Consider the following 26,537-nt stretch of genomic DNA (forward strand, 5'->3'; position numbering starts at 1 on the left):
GAGGGTTTTAATTGAAACAACAAGGATAAATCAGCAAAATGCATCATTGCTTTGACAAGCAGCCCCATCAATAAGAAGCTGCTTCTCATTTCTGCCTGGTCTTGGGCATAACGGCCTCCTCACTAGGCACACAAGATGCGTCCTTCTCTCGCCACAGCAGTCCTACCTCCAAGGACCCGTTCACACAATCCACCGAACTTGGCCGTTGGGGGCCGTGAACACCTGTCCGCTCCGCGAAGGCGGAGTCCCCACCTCCGGCATACCCTGAGCCCAGAGAACCTGCGAACACTGGCAGAGAGGGGTGGGGCTGCCGTCGATGCTGCCTCTGTCATCAGCAGTCCCATAGGGCTTCCAAGGGCAAATAGCGACACAGACCTGGTGACCTCCCAGAGTCGGTCTTCGCTAACAGCATCTACTTTGGAGTACACACTGAACCGTGGCCAGAACCTCGTCATATCCTGGGATATCAAGGAGGAAGTGGATGCTACTGACTGGATCGGGCTGTACCATATTGGTAAGATGATGATGATAATTTGTAGTTGCTTGTAGAGGTGATTTTATCTCTTCTGGGACAGCTCAAGGTCAAATTAAATGCAAGAAACTCTTGAGATCTGAATGCTGATGACTAAAATGGTAAATAGTTTTATTTCAGACCTGTGCTGGTAGTGTTTCTTGATATGATGTTAATATGGACAGTAAAGCCTTGTTTGTACTACAAAACACACTGTACTACAAACATAAAACAAACTACGAACCAAATTTTAGGTCAGAGAAATAGATTTGAATGGCTGTTCACCATAGGGCCAGTACAACAAATTCATATGTCACATTGTATGATGGGTCTAGTAAACTCTTAGTCCTAATATGTCACTATTAGAATCAGCCACACAATCAGTGTACTGGGGCATTAAGACACATTCAGGGAAGTGACTCCAGTTCAAGTCTCAACCCTATTCATCTGATTCCCAGCAGCTCATACATCACAATGGAAAATAATAAATATTTTGACTTGTATGATCAGCAGAAGAAAAAAGCCACAAATGACATATGTAGTTTATACTGTTTCATCAGTCTGCATTGTGCTGTTAGTTCTGGTCTTGCTCAAAAATGCTTTTGTTTAAGTGATTTGGAAACATGTAGACACTTAGGGCCGAAGCTGACTCGACCCGACCTGTCCTCAAAGCTTTTCAGCTGATCCTGATGTTATATTATTGGCAACTGAGAAGAGCCAGGCTGAGTATTGTGCAGGAGCTTCCAACTCTGAGTCAATACTGAAACAGGAGCTGTTGAGAGATTACACAAGACTAGAGGCTGAGTCAACTTTGACTTGGTATATGATAACACACACACCATCAAAAACCAAAGTGATGGTCACCAATAATGAATACCAAGGAATTCAGTGGTCTTTTGGTTATATAATAAAGAGCTAAGAAAAACAAAGAAGTTGATGAATGATGAATTTGTTAGCATACAAAAAAAGCTACAGCTGGGCAGCACATTTTTTTCCATATCTTCAATAACCAGGCACACCCTGTAGCGCCTTCCCTACTGTCCAAAAGCCTAATCAACACCCCATCAGTCCTCTCTGTCCTGCTGTTATATCAGGCATGTCTGAACTAGCCCCTCACTCATAACACTAAATCACAATGGTTATGTACTTTCAGAAAATTATGTTTGTTAAAGGGCAAACTAGGGCACTCAACCGATTTTACCCATTGAGCTTCACTTAGACAGCTGCCTTTGAAAAAGTAGCCCTGGTGATGTCATCAGGGTTGCTCCAGTTTTTGTGTGGAGACAAAAACAGCGTAACAGACGCACGACCTGACAAACAAGCAAGGAGTTTTAAAGATGTGGGTCAGGGATCAGAGAAAGGCGCTGGAATAAAATGATGTTATTGGTGGCATTATGGGAATTTCATCTAGTGGATCCAGTGTTTTTTTGGTGTGTAATCCATACTAGAGTACTTGTTGCTTCAATATTTAACTGCAGAATTCTGACAAAATTGTATGTGGAAATAATACAGTGATGTTCAGGCAAAATTGCAGCCTATGATCTGTTCAGCATGATGCATTCGCTAGTAATGAATAATGGATTTCTGAAAACACTTGGTGTCTTTGACTTCAGAGCTGCCAGATAAATCTGCAGTAATACAGACATCAGTAAATCCTGGGTACTATGCCATAATTTGATTGAAGTTCCTGATCATTTTTGCTTATTTACTAAATCTTTTGTTACATTGCTGATGACCTCCAGGATTGAACACATATTGGTTAGCATATGGAATGCTATATGGGAGATCAAGATAGTGTAAACTGCTGGTGCCAAGCAGGACATCAGGTCACTTCATATTGATCATTAGGCTGACAGGACTTCATTACCTGCTCCAGGGGTTTATACACCACTTTCCTTGACTAAGCAGACATTTAATGATAAGCAACCTGCCCTCCGCTCCTACACTCCCCTTCAAGTGCAAACATACACAGTTTCATGCATACGTATATACGCTACTCTCTATACCAGTCAACTGAGTTTGGTGCGTCATTAATCTCTATGTGAAAGTGCTACGTACAGTGGAATTCCCTCTCCCTGTTTTTAACTCAGGAAGTTTGGTGTTTGTCCTCCTGGGCAGAGGTTATAGGGAGGCTATTTTGGGAATGGATATTGATGATTAAAGGCAAACTTTTGTTTTGGCAGAATGAGTTTGTAGACTAAATATACTGAAAAGTAGAACAGTGACAGTTACTGTTTTCATAGCAGAGACCAGAGCTGGAGATTCATTCATCCATCCATTGTCTATACCCGCTTATTCCTAACCAGGGTCACAGGGATCTGCTGAAGCCTAGCTGGAGAGCCATTATCTATTTTTTGGGGGGCAGGGGAGGTTGGTTTAAAATTACAGGAAATGTCAACCCCACACAAGCAGGATTTGTAAAGCCTCACATGTAATACACACTCTTATCTAACAAATGGTTCTGCTCTTTTCCAGATGAAACCAGTCCATCCAATGTGTGGGACTGTAAAAACAGAGGGGTGAATGGCACTCAAAAAGGTCAGATTGTTTGGAGGCTGGAGCCTGGACCCTACTTTATGGAGCGTAAGTTACCATAGTTACCAGTCACCATAGTCACCTCAGTCATTTCAGTCATCCTTCCATCCATCCATCCATTTTCTACCGCTTATCCGGGGCCGGGTCGCGGGGGCAGTAGCCGAATCAGGGATACCCAGACTTCCTTCTCCCTGGACACTTCCTCCAGCTCTTCCGGGGGGACACCGAGGCGTTCCCAGGCCAGCCGGGAGACATAGTCCCTCCAGCGTGTCCTGGGTCTTCCCCGGGGCCTCCTCCCGGTGGGACATGCCCGGAACACCTCCCCAGGAAGGCGCCCAGGAGGCATCCGAAACAGATGCCCGAGCCACCTCAACTGACTCCTCTCGATGTGGAGGAGCAGCGGCTCTACTCCGAGCTCCTCCCGGGTGACCGAGCTCCTCACCCTATCTCTAAGGGAGCGCCCGGCCACCCTGCGGAGGAAGCTCATTTCAGCCGCTTGTATCCGCGATCTCGTTCTTTCGGTCATGACCTAAAGCTCATGACCATAGGTGAGAGTGGGAACGTAGATTGACCGGTAAATCGAGAGCTTCGCCTTCTGGCTCAGCTCCTTCTTCACCACAACGGACCGGTACACCGACCGCATTACTGCTGCCGATGCCCCGATCCGTCTGTCAATCTCACGTTCCGTCCTTCCCTCACTCGTGAACAAGACCCCGAGATACTTAAACTCCTCCACTTGAGGCAGGATCTCTCCCCTGGCCTGGAGATGGCAAACCACCTTTTTCCGGTTGAGTACCATGGCCTCGGACTTGGAGGTGCTGATTCTCATCCCAGCCGCTTCACACTCGGTTGCAAACCGCCCCAGTGAACGCTGGAGATCCTGGCTCGATGGAGCCAGCAGGACAACATCATCTGCAAAAAGCAGAGATGAAATCCTGTGGTCCCCGAACTGGACTCCCTCCGGCCCCTGGCTGCGCCTAGAAATTCTGTCCATAAAAGTAATGAACAGAACCGGTGACAAAGGGCAGCCCTGCCGGAGTCCAACGTGCACTGGGAACAGGTCTGACTTACTGCCGGCAATGCGAACCAAGCTCCTGCTCCGTTTGTACAGAGACCGGATAGCCCCCAGCAAAGAGCCCCGGACCCCATACTCCTGGAGCACCTCCCACAGGATGTCACGAGGGACCCGGTCGAATGCCTTCTCCAAGTCCACAAAACACATGTGGACTGGTTGGGCAACCTCCCATGAACCCTCGAGCACCCTCGAGAGTGTGTAGAGCTGGTCCAGTGTTCCACGCCCAGGACGGAAACCGCATTGTTCCTCCTGAATCCGAGGTTCGACCACCGGCCGGATCCTCCTCTCCAGCACCCTGGCATAGACCTTCCCCGGGAGGCTGAGGAGTGTGATCCCTCTGTAGTTGGAACACACCCTCCGGTCCCCCTTCTTAAAAAGAGGAACCACCACCCCGGTCTGCCAATCCAGGGGTACTGTCCCCGAACGCCACGCGATGTTGCACAGGCGTGTCATCCTTGAGAAATAAAAATCACATCCTTTGAAAAAAAAAGTCACTTAATTCTTTGAAAATATCCAAATGCAAGCTTTCATATAAGCATAGCCATTTTTTCCTTAATCAGTGCATTGCATCAAACATACATAGACATATTTAGACTGTTAGTTATATTTAGACTAAATCTTTACTGCTTCCTCACCAGCTGAGACCAAGATCTGTTTCAAGTACTACCATGGAGTGAGTGGAGCCCTGCGAGCCACAACTCCCTGCATCACCGTGAAGAATCCAGCAGTTCTGGTCTGTGAGTGTGTGTGTGTGTGTGTGTGTGTGTGTGTGTGAGAGAGAGAGAGAAAGAGAGAAAGAGAGAGGGGGATACTTTAGCTCTGCTTCAGTGTTATGGGTAAATGGGTAATTGTTGACATCCTAGATAGGAGATTAACTTTACTGATAAAATTAAACAAGTGTGAATCACTGGTCTCTCTCAGGTGGAAGGGCTCACAGAGCAGGTGGGCATTGAACATCCTCGGAAACTAATCAGCTTTACTTTGACAGGTGAGTTGAGAAGTTTACATGTTGTTTTTTATGTTGAAAGACTGTTTGACTGGTCATATAAAGTCTTTTTGATGCACAGCACCATTCAGTTCTTGTAATCTTTCTCAGTAACAAATCAGGGTCAGTGGCTTTAGGTCAGTTTTACAAAACCCTGAAAACACAGACCAGACTTTTTGATTTTATTTGAGTGATGCAGTCATTTCCTTGTGTTTGAGTACTGACCACTACAGAAAAAGCTAGAATAAACTTCCAAAGCTGTTTTAGGAAATTAAAGAGCTGTTTGTCTAACAGAGAGAATGAGAAAGAATTTTTCAGTGTTCTAGTGAAGTCAGATAATATTAGGAATATTTGAATATTTCTTCCATGTTTCCGCTATTAGTCACTTTGTGTCTGCAGGTCAAGTAGGGAAGGGAGAAACAGTCTCTCCCGTGACTTGTCTAGGTATTTAGTCGTCTGGTCTGATTGGTGTCTGGAATGTTTCGTTGCAGATCTTCGTGCTAATGGCCTGAAGAAGGGCATGTTTTTTAATCCAGACCCGTACCTAAAGATGTCCATCCACCCAGGGAAGAGAAGTGTTTTCCCCATCTATAGCCACCATGGACAAGAACGACGATCAGCCATTATTGCTAACACCACCAACCCTGTCTGGCATGGAGAGGTGCTTTTTATGCTTTTACACACAGACACACACACACATATAAACATTGTCTTAAAAACAGCATATTATCAGTACATAATGGAGAATGTGTTAACCATTTGTTTTGTCTCTTTACAGAAGTACACATTTGTAGCACTAATGACAGACATCCTGTACATTGAAGTAAAGGACAAGTTTGCAAAAAGCCGACCAATCATCAAACGCTTCCTCGGGCAGCTCACGATCCCTGTGCAGCGGCTTATTGAAAAAATACCTGGGTAGGTGACAAATATTCAGAAACACAGACAAAGGACAACTGAGTCAGAAGGACATTTTTCAGGATCTAATTCATTGCCTAAATCTGATGTGTACAATGTCACACACACACCCTCACACATCACTTTGTGATAATATATCTATAATATATGTCTCTTTTCCTCTTGGTTTGGCTGTTAAGCATCCAGCCTGTGAGTTTTTCTCTGTGCCGGCGCCTGCCTACTGAACATGTAAGTGGCCAGTTGCAGTTCAAAGTGGAGCTCACCACAACCGGCCCAGATGGTAAATCTGCACTTGCATTGTGTATTCAAAATGCTGTTTGTGCAAACGTATTCATGTGTTCATCAACATACAACCTGTTCTGAATTCCATAGGTGCTTCTCCTGATTCTATCATTGGCATTTCATCCTTGAATGGATCTCCAGGGACTCCATCTGATGATGAGGACCTGCCCCATCACCTTCCTGGGGTGGTGTCTGCAGGCCCCTCACCTACTGGGTCCCAGGGCTCCCAAGGCATGTGGGACAGCGGGGCAATGGCTTGCCAAGAAAAGGAACTCTCTCTTATCGGAGCCGAGGCTAGATTTGTAGAGCCTGATAGCCTGACTGGCCATGAAACATTCCAGAGATCGCTCAGTGAGGGCCTGGATGCTATTGAGGCCCCAAAGGGTCCTGGTGAAAGACCCCTGGGTGCAGCTTCACCCAAACTGCGCTCTAGCTTTCCTACACACACAAGGCTCAGTGCCATGTTGCACATAGATTCAGATGAAGATGAGGAGAGGTCAGGGGCCGCTGACATCACTCCAGTGCCACTTTCACCACTTCTGATGAATGGAGAACCACCAGATGTCAGCATTCCAGAAGAAAACGACCCCTTTCCCGAGCTACAACAGGAGCCTCAGCAGCTAGAGGCCTCTGTGCTGGAGGAGGAGCGCAAAGGCGTAGGTGCTGTGACAGAAGACCTGCTCCCTGAGGCAGAAGTGGCCCTGGAGGTGGATGCAGGTCTGGACATGGATGATGTTTTGGAGGCAGACGTCTTCTCTGAAGTGGAGGAGGCTCCTTTCACAGAAGCTGCGTCCCATCATGCTTTGCCAGAGTGTAGAGAAGTGCCTGAAGAAGGAAGGGTGCCTAGCGAGGACCCCTCTTCAGAGATAGACACCTGCTCCATGGCTACAGCGCCGCAGACAATCTTTTCATCATCAGAGAGCTGTCCAATCACACTGACCACTACTGTGGTGAGTTCATTCTTTTTACATAGCCACAACCCAAAATTCAATGCTGTATTTACATGTACAGTATAGTACAAAAATGCAAATGTGCCTTTAGGGCTACAAGTAGCTATTATTTACAGTGATGATCAATCTGTTGAGTTGAGTTTTTTTTTAAATTATTTTTTAGTAAAAAGTGTCACAAAATCACAATTTCTTAGAGCTTAACTTTTAAATGACATACTCTGTCAAAAACAGTAAAAAGAAACAATTTGTATGATTTTTGTAATCATTAAAATCAGAAAAATGCAGCAAACAAACACATTTACCAACCGACCAACCAAGCTCACTTTAAATTTTCACTTACCAGATATTAATGTTTCTCTCCTGAATGTTCTTGCTAGAGGCTTTCCGGTTAAATATTTGCATACTGTATACTCATCAATATGTAATTAAGGACAATACAGCTCAAAATATTAGGCCTTCTTTCAGGTTTATGATGTAAAGGCTGCCAAAATACTAAAACAGAACAAAAGGTAGTTGATCACCTCTAACACTGCCACTAATTATTTAGAGTTATTCCTCATTCAATCTGATGATGTATTCAAATAATATTTTGCTAATGTCAAATGTCTAACGTCAATGTTTGATTGTCATTAGGTTTTTCACATTGCACACAATATACTGATCAACAGTCTCACTGGGTCCTAGTCTCAGCTGTTATAGTGTGGCACTGCACCGTAATACTGTACTGTAACACCATCATTTCACTCAGTATAAAGTATAAAAGACATGTTTTTATTGAGTTGGAGATAATTGCCTTTGATAATATGCCTTTTGTCTGAATCAAATTCTGCAGTAGTCCCAGGAGTGATCTGTATCCACTGTTTTTACAATTTTTCAACAGATTTTCCATAACTTTACTTTGAACTTCTATCAGTGCATATTTGCATAAAGTGAAACATCTCTCACCTTTTATTGTTGCCTTTGTTGCTGTGAGCTGCCATTTGGACTAACTGACTTTCTGTAATTCACAAATATGTTGTAGCAGTTGATGTGAATGCCTTATAATGTACATCTGTACAGTATGTGAATTGTCAAGTGAGCTTATGTGTTTATAATCAACAAACTGATTCTCATTTTATCAGTAGTTTTTAGGTTATTACTTTTTAAATTTTGTGGAATGGTTTGTAGAAAGCAGAGGAAGGAGCACCGACGGCCATAGATCCAGGAGGGGATGTAGTTTTCAACACCCCACCAACCAACCAAGCTGTAGACGATGAAGGTGGTGGGCATGCTGCTATCACCAGTGCTGAAAGAAAAGCTCTGCCAGCCAACAATATTGAGGAGGTTGAGGAGGTCAGCGTGAGGAGGCTGAGCCTACAGGCTGCTGGGGGCGTGGCAGGAGAACAGGACAGGGAGGAGGCAAAGACACATGAGGAGTCAGGGTCTGTGGAATCAGAGCAAGTGACTACAGAAGCAAACGGAGAGGAAGGTATTCGTCTTTAAGAGTCTTACTGAGAGTGTTTACTTTCAAGGAAAACTTTTATGTGTCTTAAAAGTTACCTGTACCACAGTGCCACTGAAAAAGTCTTTTCACCCTTCTCACCACCAAAACAAAATTCTCTATCTTTTCTGTTTTCTGTGATCAGACACCCATGTCAATGGCCACCCTGTACGTTCACTTCCTTCTGTACGTCACGACATACACCGATACCAGCGTGTGGACGAGCTTCTACCTCCCAGTGAGTGTGTGTGTCTGCATGTAGCATATTGTTTCCCTGTTTTATCTGTTATGTCAGCATCATGTGTAGCAGGGTGTCTTTGTGTTTGTGTTACATCATCGTCTAATTCTAATTAAGCCTAATTAAAAACTACAAGTCTCGGACCACAAATGACCAAGAATGATTATTATGTCAGACAGTGTGTCAGTTCAGATATACTCTGATAATTGCCAAAAACGTTCAAGTTCTAATGATTTTGTAATCTGTTTTTTGTAAAATGTCTAGATATTTATCAAATGGATTGCCTTGAGATTTAATAGGCATTCATGTTCCCCACAGAGTGAATTGTAATAACATGACGGATCCCCTGCCTTTTCTCTCGTTGTCAGTACCTGAAAAGTATTGACATTCCCATCAGCCTCAGCTCTACTTTGTATTTAGTTCTACACATTACCTGGTTAACATCACAGTTAGCACTGTAAATGTGAGGATGTTTATATACTTAAATGACCAGTGGAAGATTCCTGGATATGGGTCACATTAAAAGAAGTAAATCCATGTCTGCATACACAATGGAGTTTCAAAAGCTTTAAGATTGTTGGTTGTTAAAGTCTGTGTGTGACATTAAATGTAGGCTAACATTTATTTCTACAATTTGGCTGCCCAGAGGCATTAAACACTATTTTTTTATCCATTATTAATTGAATCTCAGACTGGGAGGCACGTATCGACAGCCACGGGAGGATCTTCTTCGTGGACCATGTGAACAGGACCACCACATGGCAGCGTCCTACTGGACCTCCTGCCCCACAGGGTCTGACCCGCTCCAACTCCATTCAGCAGATGGAGCAACTCAACCGCAGGTATACTTCGCAGAGGAATATACTACGACATAGCTTTTTCACTAGTTTTCATAGTAAGGAGCATATAAGATAAGGTAAGATAAGATAAGCTAAATTTAATATGTTTCTGTAATATAATATGTAATATATTTAGTGTATCAGTAGTGACTTTTAACAGGCTGGAGAAGCAAAACAAAATGTGTGCTTAAAAAAGGTCCATTCCATCCTCCTTCACTACATCCATGAACCTCCTCTTTGGTCTTCCTCTAGGCCTCCTTCCTGGCAGCTCTAACCTCAGCATCCTTTTACCAATGTATTCACTGTCCCTCCTCTGAACATGTCCATGTCTCCATGTTTAGAGACAGTGCCACTGTCTCTAAACCAGACAACATTGCTGGTCTCACCACTGTCTTGTCCACCTTTCCTTTCATTCTTGCTGACACTCTTTTGTCACACATCACACCTGACACTTTCCTCCACCCGTTCCAACCTGCTTGCACACTGTTCGCAGTTGTAGTTCAAGACTACATTCTTTGCTGAAACTTGTGAAAATAATGCATTTCAACTATACTTTTAATCACAGATACCAGAGCATCAGGAGGACCATAACCAACAGTGATAGATCGGAGGAAAGCTCGGTTGACCTGCTGTCTGAACCAGAGAGTGAACTGATGCCTCACTCCATTTCTGGTTAGTTTCAGTAGATCTACTACAAAAAAATACAGACACACACAAAGAAGACTTGAGCAGCCACTTGGGGGAACAATATTTTTGCAATTAAATGACACACCTTAGCTTTTGAAATATTATGGCAAGCTATGAGTCTAAAAATCCAATGATTTAAGGTCTTAGAAAATTAGTGTTCTGTAGAGATCTTTTCTTTTATCTCACTAACACAACATGCCACTTTTACCATACTGTAACAAAGCTGTCATGTTGTCATGAAATATACTGTTTAGGGTGAGTGTCTTCTTGTTCTAAGGTTTGTCTGTTGCATGTTAATTCTGTTGCAGAATACCGGCGAGAAAGCGCAGTTGCTCATGGCACTGGTCGCTCACGTCTCTCCCTCCTGCTCCAGTCGCCCAGTGCCAAGTTCTTGTGCAGCCCCGACTTCTTCACTGTGCTGCATTCAAACCCTGTCAGTCTGACATGTGTCACCTCCCCTGTCACCCAGTGCTGTTTAGAAGTCAAATACAGTTTAAATGTTAGACAAAAGTGACCATCAGTTAATGCTGTTGTTGTTTCTTTATTATAAGCACTTTATTTGCTTACATCTTTCATTTATTATTAGAAATCATTTAATTAATATAAATTGCATACTCTGGGCTCTTTGGTTCATTTTTCTGTAAAAGAAGTCAATAAATTATGTGAGGAATCCATACTGGAAAAAAATTATTGGTTGCAGCTCTAGACACATGCAGTTTTTGAATGACCTCATCTCTCTGCCCCCTTATCCCAGAGTGCCTACCGCATGTTTACGAGTAATACCTGCCTGAAGCACATGATCAGTAAGGTGCGTCGGGATGCTCATTACTTTGAGCGCTACCAGCACAACCGCGACCTTGTCACCTTCCTTAATATGTTCTCTAACAAGCAGCTGGAGCTTCCCCGAGGGTGGGAGATGAAGCATGACCATACTGGGAAGGTGTGTGTGTTTCTGACATTAAACATTTTTTATGTTCTTTTTATGTTATGTGCTTTATAATGTATCTAGACAGAAAAAACAGCATGGGAGATAAAGCCCAAAGTTTAGAATTTCAAGTAATTCGACAGATACACATGAAGTCCAGCAAAATGTGCAGCTTGGTCAGTCATCCAATTAGTTTTGATGCATTTCTCTGATTCTGAGCAGACAGAAAGTTCCTGATTGCCTCTGCATTAAGCCTGTTGCTTTTTGTCCATTCGTAATGCTGATGCATCAGCATTACATGTGGGCTCTATCTCCACACAGACTATATCTCCACACAGTTCCTTCTATATTAATGTAAACCTACTCAAATGAAACCTGAGTTGGGACTTTAATGTAATGTCCATTATTTGATTTAAAATTGAATGTGTTGAACCAGAGAACTTGAAGAACAAAAATGTATCTATTCATAATTTTGCAGTCTGGACTGTATGCTCACATGTACACATAGTAGATCTATCCATGCACGATAATTGATATTTGCATCTTAATTTTCAGCCCTTCTTTGTGGACCACAACTGTCGGTCCACAACCTTCATTGACCCCCGGCTGCCCCTCCAGAGTTCTCGCTCCACCGGACTGCTGGCCCACCGCCAGCATCTGAGTCGCCAACGCAGCCACAGTGCTGGGGAGGTAAGAGACTATACACCAATGCCTCTTTTCAGCTGGAGTCAACTTAACTCACGCAGGCACTGCAGTGTTTAAAGAGACCAGTTTAAAGGAGAAAAATGCATAGTGAGTTTCTGCATTGTGGGCATAGCAGTTATTCTGCTCTTATGGTGGAGCTGTAACATCAGTGTTACTGGAAATTCAAGTCAGACCTTGGCTGATAATGGCTGTCGTATGAAGCCTTAAAGCTATGATAGAATCAATCAATGTTATGATTTGTTGTGATACTAAATAGTAATGACATGGTATGAATATCACAAAAACAATACCGTACTATAGTGAACATGATAAATACTCTTTGTTGCACTTTTAATCCACACAATCTGCAACATTATTTGGTTCTGATTAAAGTAAAGGATTCTGGATACATCTCCTGTTAGGATTACATTACATTAGTGTATTGTATATTATTACACTATAGACTGTTTTGAAAAATCTTCAAAATGTGTTTAAGTGCTTATGGGAAAGTTTGAGCTAAGACAGCTTGAAAACATCCATTTCAATGCAAGACATTACCAAATTTACATAACAATTTCACAATTTCGGGCAGTACGGTGGATGAGTGGTTAGCGCTGTTGCCTCACAGCAAGAAGGTTACTGGTTAGAAACCCATCAGGGGCCTTTCTGTGTGGAGTTTGCATGTTCTCCCTGTGCTTGTGTGGGTTTTCTCCAGGTACTCTGGTTTCCTCCCACAGTCCAAAAACATGTATGTCAGGTTGATTGGTGACTCTAAATTGCCCATAGGAGTGAGTGTGAGTGTGTGAGGTTGTTTGTCTCTATGTGGCCCTGTGATGGACTGGGGACCTGTCCAGGGTGGACCCCTGCCTTCCACCCAAAGAATGCTATTAGAATAAGCAGGTATAGATAATGGATGGATGAATTTCACAATTTCCTGGTTAACCCATTGTTTGATTGGTTAGTGTGGTCTGATTTTATCACTATACCATGCAAATTTCAAATTGATTCATATTTATTTTCATAGCATACTGGCATGATCAGAAACACAAATATTCCTGAACAATGCAACATCTACGGTGTAAAATATTGTAATATATATTTTAAGGCATTTCTGTATAAATAGACAGAATATGTGTAAAGGAAATAAAAATTTAATGGATCCTGCAGAAGATACTGTGTCTGAAATCTTAACATCTGAGGACAGTCTGGTCAAATTGTCAGGGAAAGAAAGACAGACGAAACAGTGACAGTGGTCTAAAATATTGCAAATTAAAAGATGCATAAGGAAGCATAATATTGCAGCAATTCAGGATGATATTTTTCATAGTATTTTAACAACCTGATGCCCTATACACTGTATATTTACTGCGTTTTAATGGTTCATACTGTAGCAAGTCAAGTTCAGTGTGTTGTGTTTGAAACAGGCCTGGCATATTATATAATCTAGTCAGACGGGTTTAGATTTATCACCAAAAGTCTTCCACAGTGCTATTAGGCTGTTTAAGGCTGCTCAGTCTGAGCTCAGGCTTTGCTGATGACTGGCAGGTAGATCAGTCTCAGTACTTGGATGCGACTTGAACTGCAGTGCCTCCTTTTCTCACAGGTAGTGGACGACTCTCGCCAAATCAACTCACCCATCATGCCCCGCCCTTCCAGCACCTTCAGCGGCTCCAGTCGTAGCCAGTACCATGACCTGGTGCCTGTGGGTGAGTCAGGAAAAACCACATACTCATGCAGAGACAGAAGTATGAATTGGCACAGCACACACATTACTAATTCTCTCATCTTCTTCCTCTAGCCTACAATGATAAAATAGTGGCGTTTCTACGGCAACCCAACATCTTTGAAATACTGCAGGAAAGGCAACCTGAGCTTGCCAGGAACCACTCGCTGAAGTATGTTTTCCAGTTGTCTCTTTCTCCCCCTTTGTCTTGTTTTCATCAGTAAGCCTGAACATGGAGTTAACCATTTATCTTAATAGATTGTACTGGTTTACATCCTGGTGTGGTTGTGTGTGTGCAGGGAGAAGGTGCAGTTTATTCGCAGTGAGGGAGTCAATGGGCTGGCTCGTCTCTCTAGCGATGCGGACCTCGTCATGCTACTGAGGCGAGTTGTTGTGTTGATCATTGGTTGCTGGTTATAGCCTATTTGTTCCACAACTTCCAGGAATAGAAGTTTTCATTTACATTTTTGTCCACCTTTGTCCTGTGGTATCCAGCTTATTTGAGGAGGAGGTGATGTCGTATGTGCCACCATTACTCCACCCAGGTTACTGCCTATCGTCTCCTCAGAGCTCCCCAGGTGAGTCTTTGTCTCACTCTGTCTGCATCACCTCAACTGCAACAGCTTTATTAAATTCTTACCTGTTTCACACGTTTCACCGTGAGATTTTGATTACATTGTCTTACTAAGTAAAAGAAGCTATTTCATAGTACCTAACATTTATTAACAGGGAACATTCAAATACTAACATACTGTGCATACAGCAATACATTTAACCCCCTTCACATTCCTTCCTTCCTATCTCCTACCCATCACCTACTACATACATACAGTACATACACATGCACACTTAGATCTCTGTCCTGTATTCCCAAGTGGAGCCTGTCTCCTCATAAGAATATATATTTCTAAAACAACACAAAATATTAATCCTGTAACACCAAGTATAAGTTCAAATTAGTATAAAGCCACAATATAGTTTAAATCTATGGCTGACATGTCATGTCTTTTCTGGAAGGCATTCATAGTATTGTTATACTATGTTACCCAGTTATCGATAAGCTGAGTCATAACACCTGGACTTCTAGTGGTTGAGTCAAAACGTTTCAGCACTAATCAAGTGGCTTCTTCAGTCTAAGGAGAAGCTGGTAGGAAACTCAAATTTATCTTTGTGTCAGTTCATTAGAAGAAAAGTGCCACAACAAGTGATGAAAGGTTAGACATAGTTCCAACCATGCTTACTTTTTCAGTCACACATGGCCAGCAATCTTGTGTGCTTGCTAGATTATTGGCTTCACAAATAGTGAGTTAAAATTCCCATAACTGTGACCTTTAAAAAAGTGTGAATAGGATTTTACCAAAGATGTTCAACCGATCAACACACTCCTGAGAAGCCATTAAGTAAACTGTAGTTGACTTGGCTTCGTCTAGTTTCCCTATCTCTATGTCACATCTAACTACACATACACTGAAATTCTTACTTTTTCCTCCGTCCTACTACATACACTGCATGTCTTTACTCTACGCCTTCCTGAGCCTGACTTATGAGATGGAGAAAAACAGTTCCTAATCACTGTAGTCTCAATGAATCAATCAATAAAGGTACAGCATTCTGTTGCAAAATAACTAGTATTAACCTGTGTACACATCACATGATTCTTGGACTACACACCCATTCAGTCATAGCATTAAATTTTTTTTTCTCTCAATCTCAGTGTTTCATTGTCTTTACCAATCTCTGCCTACTATTTATGTGCCTTAACCTATTTACTGTGCCTACTGCCAGATTATTATTGTACATTTCCACCCTGTCTCTTTCTCTCTTTGACTTTCTGTCTTCTTTCTCTCTCTTTCATTCTATTTCAGGAACCCAGCGAGCCAATGCCCGAGCTCCGGCCCCTTATAAACGAGATTTTGAGGCAAAACTGAGAAACTTCTATCGAAAGTTGGAGACCAAAGGTTATGGCCAAGGACCAGGGAAAGTCAAGTATGTTTAATTGTGGCATATTAAAAAGGTTTATATATGGACTGTTTTATTTAGCACTGATCATAATATTTCATTGTCAGTTCATGAAGGTTTCGTCACCTGCTGAAAAACAAACAGGAGGTTATAGTTTCCAGAATGAGTTGGGAAGCAGGACAGCAGTGCTAATTGCTCTGTTTATAGCATCATCCTACACTGACTTGTCATTGTATTACAATACCATGTTGTTTTAATGTTAATACAGTAACATCGTATCAACTTTTCCAATGTAACACTCTGCATCTAATTAACAGGACTGCTCCCCATACCCCTGTAAATACAAAACTATAAAGTATTCACTTTGGTGTACTGAATACTACAAGTCTACTAGGTACTAACAACTGACATTGTATATGCTGATACAATGTAAAACGTCAACATAAACAGTGTTATTTACATCAGGTCTGATACTACTGTGTGTGTGCCTAGGCTGATCATACGCAGGGACCACCTTCTGGAGGATGCCTTTAACCAGATCATGTGTTACTCCCGTAAAGATCTGCAACGGAGTAAACTCTATGTCAGCTTTGTAGGCGAGGATGGGTGAGTGACACACATTTCATTTCCAGTTTATTTCCTGCTCTTGTTGTAGATTTTACAGGTTTAAAATTTGTGTATTAGCTATCTGTGACTGATTCAGAGGTGCTGTACCAAGCATTCATTCACAGGCTTCACAACATATAATTATACCCACGTCAAGCAAGTGGGTGGGAAAGAAAGTGCACAGAGTGATTTAATAGCAACAGTTAGAATTGCAGTGAAAAAACATGTTCATTATACAATTTTTTTTTTTTTCTGTACATGGTTTGATCTTTTTTTTTTTTGCTATCAGTTAAATTGTATAATCTTGTGTCCCTGTTGCAAATGTCCAATGGTCATAACTGTAGTGGGTTTATCTCTGTGTGAAGACTTCTCCAACAAGCAGCTGGAGAAGTGTTATATTTTTTAAGGCACAATGGTTGCTGTAAAACATTCACCAAGTCACTTTTCCTACTACAGACTGGACTACAGTGGGCCCTCCAGAGAGTTTTTCTTCTTGGTGTCCAGAGAACTGTTCAACCCGTACTACGGCCTGTTTGAATATTCAGCCAATGACACGTACACTGTCCAGATCAGCCCTATGTCTGCGTTTGTAGACAACCACCATGAATGGTGAGACAGCCATATATTTATGTCTATGTACTTTACCTACAGTGTCAGGCTCACTGTCTTTGTTCGTTTGTTGAAGTTACACTTGCTGCTGTGCTGACTGCAAAGTGTCTGCTCTGATGACTGTGTGCTGATCCCAAAATAGAAGCAATTTGCGGGGTGCTGTGGAAATTTGTATCAGCAATCTGTGGCTCACCAGTCAGTCTTACCTTACTGACAGTGGATGGATGAATGGATCTTCAGACTGATGGCTGCATAGGAAGACAATAGGGAACAACAGGAAAATCATAGGCTGAAAGAAGAAGATATAAGATGTATCAATATAAACACCAGGTCTGCAGGAGTTTATTTGTCAGACAGGACAAAACTAGTGGTATTTATTATGGTGAAAAATGTCAGGTCAATGGTATATTTTTAGAGCCAGTCTTATACATGTTTTCAAAAGAGATAGGATGGATAGAATGGATCTTTTAAGTTTTAGCTGAGTGCCAGATGAGTTACAAAGCTGCACAGCCACTCATCTTGCCTGCTGGTTCACTTGGTTTCTTGCTATAAACTTCAACACTGACCTGACTAACTGTATTGTTCTAACAAAAAATCTTAAGGTCTTAAGGTAATCTATTTCTAACTATTTTTTAAAAATTTTCTTGAAGATGTGAAATATTACATGGAACACATTATGGTGGTAAGAAGTACACATAAGTCAATCAATGCCCACAGTGTTTCTGAATCTGTGATGTGAATATTTAAAATCAGTTTGCTATATTAAACTACTATTGTAAACATCTGAAAGAGTAAACTTCATCTGGTAGTCGGAGGAGGATACATCACTTGAATGATAAAATGATTTAAAGGCACTGTGCAGCTTTTGGTGCTGTTGCCTGTATTCACTTATGTTTCCTGTGTCGTGTCTAGGTTTCGCTTCAGTGGGCGTATCTTGGGGCTGGCTCTCGTCCATCAATACTTGCTGGATGCCTTCTTTACCCGACCCTTCTACAAGGGCCTTCTTCGCATGTAAGTACCTCAGCCTGCTTCCCTCTGACTTCCCACTCCATATATCCTGCAGTGTACCTGTAGACTTTCTCTGCCAGAAGCTGGATGTGTTTCCTATCACCAGGACAAGATAATAATAACTTAATAACTTTGTCCAAACAACTGTGTGCCAAATGTAACACAGAGGGTTCTTAATCTCTCCAGCAAAATGGGTTATTTTTTTATTGTGTAAATAAATATTTATCAAACATAATTAATAATAATTCTAATGACATATTCAAAAGATGCGAAATATTTAATTCAGCATTATGGAAATATATTATATAATATAATAAATATAATATAATGTATTAATATTTGTTTTATAATATTGTAATGTAAAAAAAGATGTATTTTTAGCTGACCTTTTCAATATAAAGGCAACCCAGATCATAAATGCAGTACATTTCATGGTTTAGCTTTTCCAGATTGTAAAATTCAGTTATAAACAATTGATTTACTGTCCCCATAGCAACACAACTTTTTTTTACATCAACGGAGGCACTGATGTTACTGTGGCTCAGAGTGTCCCATAAACATGGTTCCTACATCCCAGGAACACACCATCCTCATATACATCTTTGCAATCTTATTTCACAGATTTCATCTTTCAGTCATAATCTTAGATCACAAGACACAGATCTGCTGTCTGTCCCTAATATACAGGACAAAGAGGGGAAAGCTTGTAAAAGTTTGTAGAGGAAAATTAATTGGAAGAAATTGATATCCCATACTCACTTTTAAGCTATTGGAAACTCTAAGACAAAAGATGGTTTATGTGTAGAACAAACTACAACAATACCTTGTTGCCCCCTGCAGCCCATGTGACCTGAGCGACCTGGAGTTCCTCGATGAGGAGTTCCACCAGAGCTTGCAGTGGATGAAGGACAATGACATTGAAGACATGCTGGACCTCACCTTCACTGTCAATGAGGAGGTTTTTGGACAGGTAGATGAGGGATTGCATAACCTCCTATGACCTGGCGTCCACATACGTGGACATCATATTTTTTGTCATCTGCACCGTAAAACTTCATTTTGTGTCATTTTCTGTCTTTCACAAAGGTTAAGTGTGATCCAACTGTTCCCACAGACAAAAAGGACATTCCTATATTGGAGTAGTAGTTTTGGAGCATTACAAAAAAACAAAAACAAAAGCAATAACAAAACATAAGCACATTATTTATTGGGTACATCTAACCCCAAATAGCTAGAAGAAATCTTAAATGCAAGCCAAACCAAAGCTCGGGTCTTAGGAGGTTAAGAGGATTTGTGTTTGTTAAATTAGTAACGCAATGAAAATAAATGTACAGTTGAAATCCAAGCTTCCATGTGTGCCTGTGATTGTGCAGATCACAGAGAGAGAGCTGAAGCCGGGCGGGGCTGGTATCCCTGTGTCAGAGAAGAACAAGAAGGAATATATTGAGCGAATGGTCAAGTGGCGTATAGAGAGAGGAGTGGCCCAGCAGACAGAGAGCCTGGTCCGAGGCTTTTATGAGGTATGACACATTTGCACTCTCAGTGTGGAATAAGTTGGATTTTATGGCTTAATAACACACAGGAGCCATAACAAATTGTGACAGGGTTCTTGGTTTGTATCAGTGACACTGCACAATTGAATCAGGTGCTGAGAATTCCAACTGTTTAGTACTAAAACAAACCAAAGAGCATCCATCTACAAAAATCCTCTAACTGATTTCTGAAGTTTTCAGTGGTGGATGATGATGCTTCGAGCAAGCAGACAGTGTCACTATCAGATTTAACTGGGCATCTTAAAAATGCCTGTAATTCAGCTAAAAGCCAGTGACAAAGGAACACTGAATTTCAGTCAACTACACTGTGACATCAAGCTCTGGGTTCGATGTTTGAGCATTAGTTTACCTATCACCATGGAAATATATGAAGTAGAAATTAAATAGTTCAATAGAATGAAAAAAAAAGATGGTGGTCTGTCCAAGGTGTACCCCACCTGTCAATCAATGTCATCTGGATGACTCTAGCCCTTCTGCCCACCTCGATAGGACAAGCAGTAGCCTATAGATAGTGAATGGATGGATGAATGCCATGTGATTACTTAGTTGTACTATTTCATGTCTGCTATGAATGTAAAGTACATAGCTACTTACATAACAGCCTGATTTTTCAGATTTTGTGTGCTGCTCAGTTTTGATGATGCTGAATAAATTATAGCACTTCCCCCTCTATTTTTATGAAATTTTAATTTTTTTATTACAATTTGTAACTGTAGAAAAATGGATGTTGATCTGATAGCCCACATGTTGTGAAATCCCAGCATGACAAAGTCAAATAAGAAGTGGGCTGTAATCTCTGACTGGTGTTCATATTCATCTTTTTCCTTCTGTGTTTAAATGACAAGTACAAACTCCCCACGGCTGCTAAAATCCCTCACATGGCAGGATGACAGCTTACTGGGTGTTTGTGAGCTACAGTACAAGTGTGTCTGTGTTAGTTTACAGGCCCTAGATGGCTAAACAAATCAAATCCCAATTTACTGTAAACAAACTCACAGAAATCTGTAGCCCAGCCATGTTTATCCTTCTGTCATTTGTCTCACTATAAGATTCTGCTATAACTGTTGTCTCAGTGCCCTCCACTATGTCAGTATATCAGAATAGGCTGCACATATGTTTGCCCACTTTTCATCAGTTTGTGTGTGTGTGTGTGTGTGTGTGTGTGTGTGTGTGTGTGTGTGTGTGTGCGTGTTTGTTAGGTAGTGGATGTACGACTGGTGTCTGTTTTTGATGCCCGGGAGCTTGAGCTGGTGATTGCAGGCACTGCGGAGATTGACCTGGCAGACTGGAGGAATAACACGGAGTACAGAGGAGGTATGTAAAGCTGGAGGGAGGCAGTGAGGCAACGGAGCTGGAGATGGAGATAAAACTATTCATGGCAGACTATGGAAGATTCAATAGTTTAGGAGAATAAGCATAGAAAAGTTGCACTCACTGATATTATTGCTGTTATTCTTGTTACTATGAGATTATTAGAGATTATTGAGTTTTAAAAATGAGTTTTATTTCTTCTTCAGCAGTTGTATTAGGCCCCAGTGCAGGACTTCCTCTCCTACTTCGGGCAGAGATTGAGCAAGTGAACACTGAAGAAGGGTGAAGAAATGTAGACGTAGTAGAAATAGTAGAAGCAATTTCTTGTTAAAATGGTAACCACTGTTCATTGAGACACATGCTTTTTTTCTTCAGTTAATGGTCTTAGTTACTGAATTTCTACCTCCTCCTGCAACCTGCACTCACACACAAGTGCCAGCGTCCAAAGCATTTATTTACTCTCACATTAAAAGGCTTTTTAAGGGTCAGGCCAATACAGTTGAAAAGCCTCCAGCCGTTGGGACTCAAGAACTCAAACTGACAATCAGCCATGACTCAGTGTGAGGCTCTTTTAATAGAGGAATCGACTGAGACAGACAAGACAGCTCTCGCCATTAAACATTAAACAGCAGAGCCCATTCAAAAATCACAGTGGAGAATTGCTAGGACGGGAGGTGGAGGCCTTATTTGTTATTCATCTGACTCATGCACCATCATCTGTCTCCCCTCAGGTTACCATGACAACCACATAGTGATTCGCTGGTTCTGGGCAGCTGTGGAGAGATTCAACAATGAGCAGAGGCTGAGGCTGCTGCAGGTAAGGCATGTGGCTGACCACATGCACACAGGCTGCCTCCATGTGGAGGCAGCATGCCCTGCAATATCCTGTTTTTCCATTTTTACAAATGATCACTAAGTCAATCACTACTAAGTCAATTTAATTTTTAAAACAAAATGATATTTCAGGTCATAAATAATTGCTTTGTGATCTCCTTGTCTCTAGTTTGTGACAGGCACCTCCAGTATTCCCTATGAAGGTTTTGCCTCTCTACGGGGCAGTAATGGACCCCGTAGGTTCTGTGTGGAAAAATGGGGAAAAATCACTTCCTTACCCAGGTAGGATAACTGTCAAATCAGAAGATTGCATAGCTTTTAGGGACTGTTCAGAAAACTTTGCTGAGGGAGAGGTATTTCAGCCTTCCTTCACATGATTAATTTTAAATTATTAAACATGATTAAAGAAGAATGAAAGATGAATTCCATTTTCGTATAATGGATTGTAATTACCTCTTGGCTGGTACAGCGGGGTTTGTGGTTGCTGCAGCTGTTGTCTCACAGTAAGAAGGTTCTGGTGTTGAACCTGCTGCTCTGCTGGGGCTTTTCTCTAGTTTATTTGTGGCTGTTATACATGTAACCTATTAAAGTTTAAATTAGGTTTAAATTATTATTCTAAATATTTTACTCTAATTATTAGTTAAAGTTGTAAAGCTAGTGTTAGCTGACTAAGAAGGCCTGGCTCTGTGATCCATAGTTTCTATGTATGGCTTGCTTGTAAAGCATGTATTTACCTTGTCATGTGTGTGTTGATGAGGAGATAGTTAGCTTAGTCAGCTTTTAGATCGCATCCTGATGCTGATGGGCTGTTGAGCTGCAACTACTGTAACACTAACAAAAATGAGTTGCTGTAAGGTCAGTAACTAATTATACTCATAAGGACGCAGAGTGTGTACTGTGTTTATTTTCACAGTGACAGAGAGTGGAGCAAGTCAGAATTTTAACTGCAGAGAGCTCCTCCATGCCTGGCTGTTGAATATGACTACAGTACTTGCAGTTCAAAAAATCACTTCTTATAACCTTGGATGGGTGGCAGGCTAATTTATGGACTGTACAACAACTCAGGGTAGACGTGCTAGAATAAACACAAAAGGGCTGTAAGCAGCAGGTTGTCACACAGGGGGTAGTATAGCTGTTCATTTTTTAAAACTTTATTTAATACACCTTTAACAGGGAGAAATGCATATTAGGCATCATGTATGCAGGTTTCCATCTGAAGATAGTTGAAAAGTTTCCACTGTGATTGTTTTGACTCATTTTCTTTCATGAGACATGTTGACATTCATCACAAAGTCTCTTGGTATATGTCTGTATGTCTCCACAGGGCTCACACTTGCTTTAATCGTTTGGACCTTCCACCTTACCCATCCTTCTCCATGCTCTACGAGAAACTGGTCACAGCTGTAGAAGAAACAAGCACGTTCGGTTTGGAGTGACCTCAAAACAGCTCACACCCAGGTTTTGCTCAAGACAGAGAACCGTCTGGAAATCAACCTTTCTTGTTTTGAGTAGTGTGGAAAATAAAACTAATAACCTCAAATGGCAACTAACCACATGCAGAAACTGTTATTTTTTCCAACTGGCTTTTCATCACTCAGCATGCACGCTTTGCTCCGACTCACCGCCTTTCTCTCACATTTCTGACAGAGACTAAGTTAACACCTTCTGGATGAAAGGCGGGGAACCAGAAAATTGTTTCAAAAGCTGTACAGTACAGTTTCTTGCTTTCATGGTAACCTTTGTTCACTGAGCCACATGTGTGCTTTATCTCTTCAGTTAATGGCCTTTGATTTTTAGTATCTCTGCTTCTCTTCCTCATCCTCCAACCTGCACCTCAGAGACAGCTGCTCCAAAACCACAAAGCTCCTTTCTCCCTCTCCGGACCTCTAAACTGTGTCCTTCCTGCACTGGCGCTGCAGTGTAATATACTATAAGACACACACACATACTAATCACCTTCGCTCAAAACACACTCAAATATGGGGCATTTTGTTTTTATTGATGGTGCAAACCAGTGTTTCTCCTAAGATTTTTTTTATCAGCATAGAAATAAGTGATATTTTAGAACTGGATGTTGGCTGGTCCTCTCTGCCTGACTCAGAGCAGGGGACACACTGGTGTGCACAAATACACACAAACACACACAAATCACACATAAAGCAGTGGTTCTAAGAAGATCAAACACACCTTTTTTCTATTTTGATTGCTGAATACATTGGAACTGATGTCAGAAATCATCTGTGACATAATTATGGACAGTGTCACTGACCGATTATAATGATGATGGCAGGTTCTAGTCAGGACTGTTACCTTAAATACTGCAACATCAGCAGTCTTACATAAACATGAAAGGTAAAAACACATTTGAGAAACACAGTAGTCAAAATGATGCATACATTTAACTAGGGCAAGGTGTCACACATACAAACACATGCATACAGTTTTACAGTATTAGCCTTGCACCTTCAGCTGTACTTTCTTACAGAGTTAGAGATGCACTCACTACAGTTCTGTGTACAGATTTACTACATACTTCAGTCACAGAGATACACAGGGTTCCTGTCTTTCAAACTGTTCCACACAATCATCATGAGCAACTGATGCACTTTCTCACATAGAAAGATGACACCTGCTCAAAATTATGACATACAAGGTCCTTCTCACTGATTTCATTGCCTCCCACCAAATGTAAGTGATGAATGTACTAAATCAGTGACTGAATGTATGAACCTCAAGCAATTCCGTTTGGCCACGGAGGAAAATCTGGCACAGGCCAAAGAGGGGACAAAAATGGGAAGTTGGAAATGCAGGGAAAAGAAATTAAATATGACCCATTTGCTTGAGGAATGAATGAGGAGGCGCTTGACACATTGTTGGCACCGGATTAGGCCTCTCTGATCAAAAGACAACCCTGTTGTCCCCCTGTGTTCCTGGTCACAGCGTATTGGCAGGAGTTGTTTTTCTAGTGCCTCTCGGGTTTTCTTTACCATAAAGAGAAATTTCATAGGTGAAGCTTTATTACTTTATAAAAAAATTGACCAGATCCATGTGTCTCACAAATCAGAGATGATGGAATTGTAGCAGCTGCGATTTGAATTCCCACAGCAGATATCAATGCAAGGGGGCAGTAAGGTGTACTATCAATACTATGACTAATTTAAAACAAAGAACCAGTCATTTTTTATGGAAGTCTATTGATGGCAAATGTTTGAGCAAGAACAAACCAAATTTCAGGCAAATCAGACTCAAGTTAATCCATTTCCATTCTTCTGCTTTTAAAAATAAATGCTAATACAGTGGCAGTTTTAACCACCAGGGTATGCAGTATTTGATTTGATTTGAGTTCTTCGTAGTACTTTCAGTAGTACTCAAAATTTACTCTCTGCTCTCTCAAACCTTTTGTCAACACTATACTTCCCTAGTTATGGTTTTGACAGAATGACCTGACATGAACAAGCACCAGCCTTTTAGGGCTGTCTGGGTATTTTACTTTAGACCTATTGGCATACACCTCCATGCCAGACAATAGATTTGTCTCAAAAGCATGTGATAAATCAATTCTGAAACTTTCAAGTGCACAATCTAAACCCTGTGTACCGATTCACTCTGCCTCTCACACACTTTTTTACATGCACACAGTAACACACACAAACACGCAATTAATCATTTTCTATGGGGTGCATGCAAGATTACACCTATTGTACAGAGTTCTCTTGGAGATAGACTACATGGGCTGGAGTAGTGATAGAGAGCCTCACGTGTGATGCAAGCTGTGGAGGCAATCTTTCGTGTCCCCTCACCTCTCCCAGCCTAATACTGCATGCGGGATCATCTTGGTCAGCTCTGTGAGCTGTGCCAGGGCAAAAACCCCTAGGTGGCGTGTTATAGCTCAATATTGCATGCTGAAATAGTGCAACACACTGTCCTTAATAGCTTTTTTGCATGAGGATATTGCTATCCATTCAGAAAAAGTGGTGAGGGAGCTGGTTACCGTAAGTTGTGTCACTGTGGTTGTGGCGCTCATTTGGGGCATGCAGCCTTGTGCTTACCTGGCACTGTCATACCTTGAGCGCTCATGTTCATGGGAACAAGGTGTAGGAAATAGTTGCTTTTGTCACTTTGTTTTATCTCAATAAATGGAGATATGAATGCAATAGTTTTTCTCTATGACAGTGTAAAGGTGAGTATCATGGCAGCATGTTTCACAAATGTTACTTTCACATGTGTGCATCTGCCTATCTTATAATAATAGTATAGGTCAGTGGTTATGTTTCATTACTCAAGGATCAGTGATGAATCACTAGGGCTGTTTCGATTTTGTGAAAAGTGAGAGCACATGTCCGTGTATCATGTGTGTGGTTCTGTTTATCTCTTTGTATATAACTCTATATGTATGTCTGTCCTGTTGTGTGTATAAATATATATTTTGCACTGAATGTACCAAAGGTTTGGGGCTTGCAGAGTGACCCATTAAGCCTGCTCTCTATATCTGTCTAACAAACACATCTGCCTTCTGGCTGATGCCATATCTTTACAGATCATCACCTCATGCAGATTTGTGATATGAGCAATGATGCTTCACATTAGTTTATCATTCACTTCATTAGTTTGATATTTTCCCTTATAAGGCTTTTCTGCTGCAGAAGACTACTAAGATGATATTTCTAACAGGACCCGGCTCCAGTTTTCAGAATTCCACTCTATGCAAAGCTCCTGTATGTGTGTCTCCATTTCACCCCAATGATTGTAATAAAAGAAAACAAGTGGGAAGTTTTGATTAACAATGCAAGACCCTTATTTATCTTTTACACATTTTTGTGCCAAT

The 26,537-nt window shown here is 41.5% G+C and overlaps 1 protein-coding gene across 1 annotated transcript; it reads left to right on the plus strand.

The window, feature by feature from the left end:
* The first annotated feature begins 135 nt into the window (after positions 1–135).
* Positions 136–26,438, plus strand: hecw2a (HECT, C2 and WW domain containing E3 ubiquitin protein ligase 2a). The gene is made up of 29 exons (XM_026296485.1): positions 136–514; positions 2,987–3,094; positions 4,760–4,854; positions 5,043–5,109; positions 5,598–5,767; positions 5,885–6,024; positions 6,204–6,304; positions 6,397–7,256; positions 8,424–8,724; positions 8,882–8,974; positions 9,666–9,816; positions 10,379–10,485; positions 10,809–10,933; positions 11,255–11,440; positions 11,981–12,115; positions 13,713–13,815; positions 13,908–14,004; positions 14,132–14,215; positions 14,328–14,410; positions 15,698–15,818; positions 16,284–16,397; positions 16,854–17,006; positions 17,919–18,017; positions 18,855–18,984; positions 19,388–19,534; positions 20,767–20,881; positions 21,610–21,695; positions 21,882–21,994; positions 23,037–26,438. The coding sequence occupies exons 1-29, from the start codon at positions 136–138 to the stop codon at positions 23,146–23,148; spliced, it is 4,575 nt and encodes a 1,524-aa protein (XP_026152270.1). The 3' UTR covers positions 23,149–26,438.
* The last annotated feature ends 99 nt before the right edge of the window (positions 26,439–26,537 follow it).

The sequence above is a fragment of the Mastacembelus armatus genome, chromosome 21, assembly GCF_900324485.2.
Source record: "Mastacembelus armatus chromosome 21, fMasArm1.2, whole genome shotgun sequence".
NCBI lineage: Eukaryota > Metazoa > Chordata > Actinopteri > Synbranchiformes > Mastacembelidae > Mastacembelus > Mastacembelus armatus.

Excerpts from the sequence above, each read along its gene's own strand:
- hecw2a (XM_026296485.1), top strand. The coding sequence starts at position 136 with ATGCGTCCTTCTCTCGCCACAGCAGTCCTACCTCCAAGGACCCGTTCA. Across the intron at positions 8,975-9,665 it reads GGACGAGCTTCTACCTCCCA|ACTGGGAGGCACGTATCGAC; the intron begins GTGAGTGTGTGT and ends ATTGAATCTCAG. Across the intron at positions 10,934-11,254 it reads CTGTGCTGCATTCAAACCCT|AGTGCCTACCGCATGTTTAC; the intron begins GTCAGTCTGACA and ends CCCTTATCCCAG.